This window comes from Sceloporus occidentalis, unplaced genomic scaffold (assembly GCF_023333645.1).
Source record: "Sceloporus occidentalis isolate IW3139 unplaced genomic scaffold, rSceOcc1.0.p SCAF_11, whole genome shotgun sequence".
Lineage (NCBI taxonomy): Eukaryota > Metazoa > Chordata > Lepidosauria > Squamata > Phrynosomatidae > Sceloporus > Sceloporus occidentalis.
In genome coordinates, this window is record NW_028316991.1 from 21370592 (window position 1) to 21380754 (window position 10163).

The 10163-nt window shown below is 42.1% G+C and overlaps 1 protein-coding gene across 1 annotated transcript in view; it reads right to left on the bottom strand.

Moving 5' to 3' along the window:
- LOC149305689 (potassium voltage-gated channel subfamily KQT member 3-like) overlaps window positions 1-9143 on the bottom strand; it is a 73259-nt gene extending 64116 nt beyond the window's left edge. Inside the window, exon 1 of the mRNA XM_089477293.1 lies at window positions 8830-9143. Coding sequence (XP_089333419.1) covers window positions 8830-9143 — 314 coding nt within the window. The remainder of the gene's footprint in view (window positions 1-8829) is intronic.
- Window positions 9144-10163: the final 1020 nt, after the last annotated feature.

Sequence of the window (10163 nt, forward strand, 5' to 3'; positions counted from 1 at the left end):
ATGTAATAACGGGAACAGCTGTGCGCCAAAGGATCAGATAAGTGCTTCCAAGTCTCAAGTGACAGCAAAGATTTCTTCAGACCTTTCCTTATATGCTCTGTTGATGGATACTGTCTGTGCAACTAGGACAGATGAGTCAAAATGTGTTACTGTGGATATCTTCTATCCGTTCCGATTTAAGTAGGACAGTCCTGGTTTTGAGACAATATTCTGCAGTCCCACCAAACTGTCCACCATTGTCTTGCTTCTGTGGTCAATGGGGGTTTATAGGTTGGTGAGGAGACATAGGCTTCAATCACCGCTCCAACGTGGCCTCCTAGCAATACACAAAAACTGTGACATCATGCCAACAAAGATGGCACCTGAAATGTTAGGGGGAATTGTGCGTTCCCTCATATCATACTAACTATACAGAGAAAAATTACCATCTGATACCGCATTAACACTAGGTGCTTCTCAAATCTTTCTTGCCATTCCAAGTAAGGGGCATTATAAAGTTCTGCTAATACCATGGGTTCTCTTTTAGCAAAAGGTGAAGGAAAATTTAATTTAGGATTAAATTCACAATTTGTAGCATAATTATATTAATGTATTAACCATTTGACAACCAGGATCATTTCATGTAGACAGAGGTGGTAACCAAATAACCAGCTCGCCCTTAGCTCATGACAAGTTAAGATAGTTTAAGGCAAACAACGCATCACACGATATAGCAGTACAAATGCAAAGAAATATCTATAGGCCATATATATTAATAAAAAATGAATATGCCCTTCACACATGGGCCACATACTGTAGATGACACACATAATATGGAGTTAAATGCGTTATAATCAGTGACAGGGTATATGGCACAGTAGAGGAAGGAAGACTTTTATCACCCAGTATATATTGTTAAAGAAGGACAACCTAGGGAGTATAAAAACACATATGCTTGAGTATAATGCCATTTTTGTATCCCTGGTGCACCCACTTGTATGCCCTAGAAAAGCATGACTGGTGGGAAGGCACCTGCGATGTCACAGTGTCTGATGCCTGCATGTTAGAAGGGATCACACATTTTATTTCCTGCATGCCGGCAAGCTGATCTAAAACTACTAAATGCTCACTGATCAAAAGCCATTCTCTAATCATTACCTACACTAAGGTCAAAATGTGAGGTGCCTGTCTACACACAAGACCTCTTGGAAGACAAAAGGCTGCATACCTTTTAGCTCTCCAGGTTTGACCTGTAGTCTCCAGGTGAAGCCCTACTTCCCCAGGTTTCCAAGTCAGTTTCTTACTTCTCCAGGCTGGGGAGCAGCGTTTGGCTAATTCCACCCGCCACTCCCCAAAGGTTGTCTCATGCGAGCCCCAACCTCTACAAAGCTTCTCCACAAGACGAAGGAGAGTTCCCTGGAGAATACCTTCTGAAGTTTCCCAGATATGCTTATTTTGTCTAAGGGCTTCACAGCTAATTATTGTTGATTGTAGATTTTTACAATCACAATGTGATATTAGTGATGCTCTGTGAGCCGAATTTAACATATTTTTATATGTCTGATTGATGTTATAATTGATCACATGACACATGTATCTGTAAAACATCCAATATTAGGGTCCTTTTAATAATATGCTTGAAGTGAAGCAGGTGGCAAAAAATAAACAACATTTATAACGGATTAGTGTTCGCAGACACTAAATGGAATGATGTTCCTCTGGATACGCTTTCTCCGTTCTGCCTAATTTTGTTTCCAGAATACGCAGGCATTTTTTAAATAGCTATTTAGGATTCTGTATGCAGAGCAAAACCAATTCTCCTATACTTGGTCATAATATGAATCAGGATAGACATTTTACTAGAACAAGGCTTGGTTGTATTACTTGTGTTTATTCATTCAGCACAATCAAATTCCAGAAATATTTAAAATTTATGAAATACACTTGTGGGAATTACCAAGGTTTTGCATGGGATGTGACATCATGCACAGTCAAATGACCTAAACATCATATCATACATACTTCCCGAAGTTTTTTTTTTTATATAAGCCATAAGTGTGATTGTTCACCACTCACATATAAAGGCCATTGGAAAAAACATATTTACCTAAGAGATGAATAAAATGTAGTTTGAAAATAAGATCATACATTTTTGTAACCTATGTAAATATTGCCAAGGAACTTCCCCTTGTTAGCTCGGCCCTTCTTGCATGAGAAGATCACTGAAGTTCATCCTCCATATTGCATTAAGAGACTGATCTGGTTAAATAAAAAGGCCGATAGGGACTGCTGGATGGTATCTGGTGGGTCATCCCTAGAAGAACATGTCGTAGACTCGCAGTGTATAATAAAATTGCTGTTTCTGTGTGGTTATTGAATTTGTTCTAAACGATATTCATATTGAATAAACCCGGAAGCCACATGACTCCAATTATCTAATGTATAAAGATTTTATTCATTAAACAAAGAATAGTGTTCACAATTTTGCTAAATAACTTCACTATGCGTTTTGGGAGTGCCAACCCAGGTCTCTTGGAAGAATGGCTGAACTGCCCCCGCACAAAACAAAATTAAACACCAAGACATATTGAAAGTAAGCTTCCCGACATAGGCGGACCTGGTTTTACTGGTCCCAATACCTGCTAGACCCCTCTACTCCATTCCTACCGACCTGATTGGTCCTGGAGACCTGGGTGTTGGATTTGAGCCTCTTGTATGGTGCCGTTTTACTGCTTGCGGATGTCACAATGTGATTTACCCTGCTGCATCAGGGACTCAATATATTCCTGTAACTATGGGCTCCCTTTGTCTTCCCCTTCCTTTTTTTTCCCCTTGTTATGTCACAAAATAATAAAACTTTGATTTACAAAAAAAAAAATTAAAAACGAAAAGCTTCCCAAAAAATTAAAACCCATCCTGAAAACCCATCAATTAAAAAAAAAATATATATATTTTTTTTTATAAACTTTTTTTTTGACTGGAGATCACTTTCTATTCACTCCAGTTGCTAACCATACACTATATACATGATATCATGGAACACATACCCCAAAACCAGAAATCGTTTACCTTCTTCCTGTACTCAAGAGCCGATTACAGGTCTCGAGTTCATCCACGGCATGCAAATGGGTAATAGGTCTGGAAGGTCTGGATTTCTTTCAGTAAATATATTTTAGTAAGGTTTGGGAAAGCATTAGAATTCTCGCTAAAGACAATCTGACATCTTATAGTACGGAAAATCTGATTCTAAAACATAAATTACAATCCTAGAGAGAAATAAAGCCCCATGGGGTGGGTTTGATCTTTAAACTTTGTATAGAATGCGTTTCATCTCTGGAGCCCAGATCACGCGTGGAATGGTCGCCTAACATAACATGTTTTCCATTGCGGTTAACGGATTGCCTCACGTCCTCAACATATGTTGAACTATTTGACACAATACAAAAAAATGCTGTAGTTAAAGGGACAGTCAAAAGTACTCCTATTGAAGTACTCTGACACAGAAGCTGCAGTCCTGCTGCAGCAGCTGCCCTCGTTCTCTGCGGTCCAACATTGCTTGCCACTGGTTGCCTGCAGACATTACCGAAAATGTAAAAGGGCCACACAGCTATCATATGAGTTAAAGTGAATATAATGTAATATAGCTAATCCTTGAATGACAAGGATGCAAAAAGAATTTTCCAGATCTTTACCGAAATGTATTTAAAAATGGAGAAATTTTTTATTTTTTTTTCATTTTTCTAATAGCATTACTTTTATCGTAAATAGTAACACAGAGCAAAGAAAATAATCTTGATTCTAAATGTAATGTGATATATGGGATTTAGTATTATAAATGTGCCAGGTGTCTTATTACGTATTAGCCCAGCACTTTATTCCATTTTCACTGAATATTTAGCGAGTGCTCCGGTGAATATCTTACTGTAACATCTTCAGATTTATCAGTCGTATTTTACCTAGAAATTAATGCGGAGAGTAGATCAATTCTCATTCACATGCCTGGAGTGTTACATGCAAATTACACACAAGGGGGATACCATACCTTATAACCGTATAAAACCATACATGAAAAAGCTACATCAGTTAATAGTGAAATCCAATTGCCGTGGAGCTAGACAAAGAGAAGGAAATAGGGTTTTTGGTTTTTTTTTATATTTAATGATTGTTGAAGTAATGTCTGATATTTTTGGGGGATAATAAATGATAATTTTGTCATGTAAGTTGTCGAACAACACTGTCACCATAACTCTCTAGGTTTGGCCCGGAGTCTCCGGGTGAAGTGTTGTTTCCCTGGGTCTCATGGTCCTCTTTCTCCGTACAGGGGGAGCAGCATTTCACCACGCCCACTCTTAGGCCATTTAAGGCTGTTTGAGGCTAGCCCCACCCTGGTGAGTAACTAGTCCCACCCTGACGTGTGCCTAGCCCCACCCCTCCTAAAGCCATTCCCGTAGAGGTCGGAGAGCTCCGTGTACCCTTCTCTGGGAAGTCCCACTATCACACAATGCACTAGCAGATAACCAGCTGTATTATATATATACATACCGTATTTGCTCGATTATAAGACAAGGTTTTTTCCAGCTCTGAATGCTCTGAAAAATACCCCTCGTCTTATAATCGGGGTCATCTTACAATCAGACCTAAAATAGGTCTGACTATGAGACTAAGATCCAGATCCCCTGCAGAGATGCAGGGGACCTGGATCCTCCTGTGTTATGCTCCCCCCAACTTACCGGTGCTTCTGAGTCCCCGGTGCTTAGTCCGGGCAGCGCGATTCATGTAGAGCCGAAGTTGTCTACGCGAATCGTGTAGAGTTCTACACGCTGCCCGGACTAAGCACCGGGGGACTCAGAAGCACCGGTAAGTTTGGAGGAGGGAGGGGGAGGGATTGTTAAATGGGGGGCATAAGGCATTTCTGGAGAAATGCCTTTTAACCCCCTTAATGCCACTCTGCCGCCAGAAATGCCTTTTAACCCTCTATACGCCACTCTGTCTCCTGAAATGCCCTATACCTCCCTATATGCCACTCTGCCCCATAATATGCCTTTTAACCCCTAAATGCCAGAGTGGCATATAGGGGTATAAGGCATTTCTGGAGGCAGAGTGGCACATAGGGGGACAAAAGGCATATCATGGGGCACAGTGGCATATAGAGGGTTAAAAGGTGTATCATGGGGCACAGTGGCATTTAGAGGGTTAAAAAGCATATCATGGGGCAAAGTGGCATATAGGGGGTATAAGGCATTTCTGGGGCAGAGTGGCAAGCCTGGGGGCATATGTGCATAACTGGGGGGGGGCAGGTTGAAAAAAAAGGAAATAAAAACAAACAAACAATTGTTCACATAGTTTACATGAATTAACATTTACTGGTAAAACTTTTTTCCTATAAGGTCGTCTTATATTCAGGCTTTTTCTTTTTTTCATAAATTATTATTCAGATTTTGGGGGGTCGTCTTATAATCAGGGTCGTCTTATAATCAAGCAAATACGGTATATATATAACATATACAATATACATATATGTAACAATATAACAATGATATATAATGTATTTAAAAACCCTATGTGTATACCGTGGAAGGAGCCATCTTAAAGGGATACTCCATCTATCATTTACATGATTTAATGCATATGAGTGCCGAGTGTCCCTTTTAAGCCCCCAGCCCCCTGGGCATGCACCCTTTATATGCTAGCTAGATCATGTCCTGGCTCATGTGAAAGTTCAATGGGGTCTAATGAGCCCGCCTGTGCCTGCGCAGAAAGCGCTCCCACTGATTCCAAAGGCTGCAACTAGTATGAAAATCGCTTGGCAATGCTTCGTTGGCAATGCACCAACGAAGTGCTTTTATTGGCGCCTTTTGTTGGTAGGTCTGCTGAACGCATCTCCTGCAATGTACAGAGCAGGAGGACAGAGAAGAGATCAAATGCATAGAGGGGCTTCTCACAGCTCCCTATAGAGTTGTTGGTGATTGGTTCAGACAGGGACTGTAAGAAGCGCTGTGGAAATTGATGACGCTATATTAATGAAAATATAATAATTTTATTTTAATAAAAAGACAGGGCGCTTGACTGCCCCTTTTAAAGCATTTCTTATATAAACAAAAGGTGGACTGTTTCCCAGCAAGACAACAACATGATTCCACTGAAGCTGAAAGGTTTCCACGGGAGTCAGCGTTCATTCATGTCTCATCTTGCTGAAACCACAATATAGCAGCAACACCTGACTTCATCTCACTGGAGTGCGGATACTACAATCCAGCATCAAAACATATGGAGAAAAAGAAGGCTGACTCTGACTCTTAGAATTCTCAGCTGCTGATAACCATTGTTTAGCTTTATTTGGTAAACATTATAATAAAAATGTTTGGAAAATGTCACTTCTGTTTCTAGCGCATCATAAATCTCTAATGATGGTGATAGATATTTTTAAGGTGGATCTGTCATCTAAAAACCTCAGGAATTAAAGGGATGCATGTGCTCAGGGGGTGTTGTTAGACCCCCCCAACATTCACCGAGCCAGCGCTGGAGCTCAGTGGTAGTAAGCAGTGACATGTTCTGGCCTCATGGTTCCCTGCAACACCGCTCCTCAATGGGACGTTTAATAGGAAGATCACTGATCTCTTCACCCGGCCCATTAACACTATGATTGGTTGTGCCGAGTCAGCGCAATCCTCCATATCTCAACGCCCAGAAGTAAGGACTGCAACGGGATCTGCCCTAGGTTTCTTCTAAAGCAGCAAGTAGCCTGCGGGTTCAGCAGTATATTCTCGCGTAGGGCAGCAGGACCAGGGGGCGTGATTTCCCTCTTAATGGAGCTGCCTCGGTAAATATGTCACTGTGAAAGTTCCTGACAAAGAGAGCTGGATGAAAGATGGAAAAAGTTCCTCCAAAAACATAGCAGAAGTATTGGGACACCTGACCATTATACCATCAGGGGCCTTTATGACATTGCATTCTAAATACATAGACATTAATATGTAGTTGGTGCCCCCTTTGCAGCTATAACGGCTTCCACGCTTCTGGGAAGGATTTCCACAAGATTTTGGGGAGTTTCTGTGGGAATTTTTGCCCATTCATCCAGTAGAGCGTTTGTGAGGTCAGACACTGATATTGGACGAGACGCCAGGCTCGCAATTTCCGTGTCAGTTCATCCCAAAGGAGTTCGATGGGGTTGAGGTCAGGGCTCCGTGGGGCCTGTCAAGTTTTTCCAGGCCAAACTCATCCGACCAAGTCTTTATGGAGCTTGCTTTGTGCGCCGGGCGCAGTCATGCTGGAATAGAAAAGGATCTTCCCCAAACTGTCCCCACAATGTTGATAACATAGCATTGTCCAAATGTCTTGGTATGGTGAACACCTTTGGGATGAACTAGAACGGAGATTGCGAGCCAGGCCAGGGGGAAAAACGTGTAAGACCTTTCCTGAAACAAAATAGACAATTATGTTTTCGCAGGAGCAAAACTTAATTACTAAAACCCTGGATCTGAACTTCATATCAACTCTATTTTAACTGAAAAATCTGAAATGAATTTTTGTACATTAAGATAATAAATCAACATTAAGTAATATATAATTGGGTCACCTGTCTGCATCTCGTATATTGTACGCTCACGGGTAGCCATTGCATCTTAAAGTTTGTTCATGTTATTATTAATTTACAACATTGTCAGTTTGACCGAATGCTGAACACTCTAGAAAACAAGCCACTCGATCTATTAACTTCAGGTGGGTTTTCATGTGAGACAAACAAGGATCCCACCATGAATCTTCACTGGCCATAAGGTCCTACTTCTAGTACCTCCTGGAGATTTAAGCCTGGTCAGCCTGTCCAGAAACCAACCACCTGTGCCACAAGCTTTTCTATGTCCGTTTTCAGCGTCAGTGTTTATGGGTGGCAGGAATCTCATTAATAGACAGATACCTATAAGCAATTACCCTTTTAGCCGGCAAATTATCAAGGTTCACCTTCGGATAACTGGGATGGAATTCCATCTGAAGAAAAGCCTCTGAGGTTGCAAAAACTTATTATGACATTGTTTTCTATGTTGGCCCAATAAAAAGTATGCCCCTACTACTAAAGACTCAATGTTCTCCTGAACCAACATGGACTTATCCACTTTCCTGTATAGAAACATGGCGAAGTCAAGTATAGAACTCATATCTACCTGTCTGACTCAATAAGTTAGGTGAAATACAGATTTTACCTACAGAGTTTATGCACATCCCTTACTTATCTCCAACATTGTTGCATCAGAAGTTGACCTTGACCCTCTTTTACTCAAGGCATAGTACTTTTTTCAGTCTTATATGTGCCTATGGACATACTCAGGACCTCCACAGCACAAACACTGTACTTGTAAAACCTTCATAGTAAATGATAAAGTATGCAATCACACCTGTAACACATCACCTTTCTTTTATTGCTATTCTGCACGACCCAAATCACCCAGGAAACTGTAAGATCCAACTTCATTATATTAATGATCTGCAGACCTCTCTCCCACTTACTCCAGTTCCTGTTTGGAGATGATCCCTGGACTTTCCATGGGAATCCCACTGGTGAGCAGATACCAACCACCACATTGCATACATATTTCCATTAATATGGTATACGGTCCCCAGCAGGGAAACCAGCAACAGTCATTATTTCAATATAAAAATTGAACTATATAACTATACCTAAATATTAGCGGATGTATGTTTGAATATGTTTACTTACATGTATGTATACTGTATACACAGGTGTAGTGTTTATGTATAGTATTGTATTGTTTATTTTTACATGGAATGTTGCAGTGTCGGTGGTAACATTGTCAGAAGAAGTGAGATGGGGTGAAGAAGCTCTCAGATACTCACACAATGGCATGGTAGAGCAGCGCCCAGCCTCTAGGTCTCTCCAAGGCATCATATATTAAAGTTTGGATCCTCCTGTATTTGGCATTGTTCCTCTTGACAGGTCTGCTACAGCTCAGAGGTGTCTTAGCCAGGAGCCCAATTCCCTGCGGGTTGCGCTTCACGTCTTCTCTCCCGGCTCCCACCAGCAGGAAGGTCCCATCCTTGTCCACCCCGGCCCCCAGGGAGGCCGGCTCTAGATCCCCAGTTAGACCTGTTTTCTTCTCCTCCTGCTCATCGCCAGTATGACCCCCTGAATGTCTGTTCTTCAACCCCATTGTCCTCGTCACTGGTCCTGAAAGGTGAATTTAGGGAATACCTGGAGATGCCAAATGCCATGATCTGAGAAGAACCAGAAATAAATTACATTCCCATCGGGTTATGTGGACGGGTCACAGCCACCTATCTGCAGCCATGGTTTCTACCACTGCGACCATCCCAGTTGGGTGTCTTCTCCAGCTATCTCCTAAGCTTTCTGATGGGTCCCCAATCTCAGGTTTAGGGAGTGGCCCATTGTAGGTTCCCAGCTGGCTGAAAAATCACCTCCCAGACATGGATTCATTAACATACTTTGGCTTCCCTTTACCTGGTAGCCCCAGCCATCTGCTGATAACATGGATGAATGGAGCGTCAGATAATCAGGTCCTTTCTATGGTCATTGTCAGCATCTCCAGGAGGAGGCGATGACTCCATCTCAGCTCTTCCTGCTATCTGCTCAGCAAGACCCTTCCATCAGCTCTCCTGCTTCATTTTTGTGTCTGTCTCTCCTTGGTCCTTTAAAAAGGAGACCCCTGAGGTCCTGGCTGTACGATGGGAAGATCAATGGCAACAATCACAGCCAGTGCAGATAAACAGATGAATATCACCCCCCCCAGCATCCAGTGATCAGTCACTCATTCATTGATGTGCTGCTGGGAGTCTCCTCCTCTCCACACGGTCTGCTCTCCTTCTGCTTGCTGCGAAGTGTCTGTAGGAGGAGGGGGAGGAGGCTGGGGGTGATGGGAGGGGTTAGGGATAAAGGCATCCCCTGATACTCTAACTGCAGTAGACTGCAACTCCCATCATCCACACCCAGCCAGGCAGATGGAGCACTAAAGGGGAACCCCCTCCTTTACAAAGGACCCTGTGTGTGTCCGTATATATATATATTGTGTAACTATTCTGTGTACAAAGGGGTTGTCCAGTAACAGATGGCATTCAAAGGGTTAAATGCCTGGGAATCGCGGTTGTGTCGGGTTTTTTGATTGGCTTCTTTTTGGGCTTCTGCATCAGAATGTAAAGCTCTGCGTTGAGTTTAA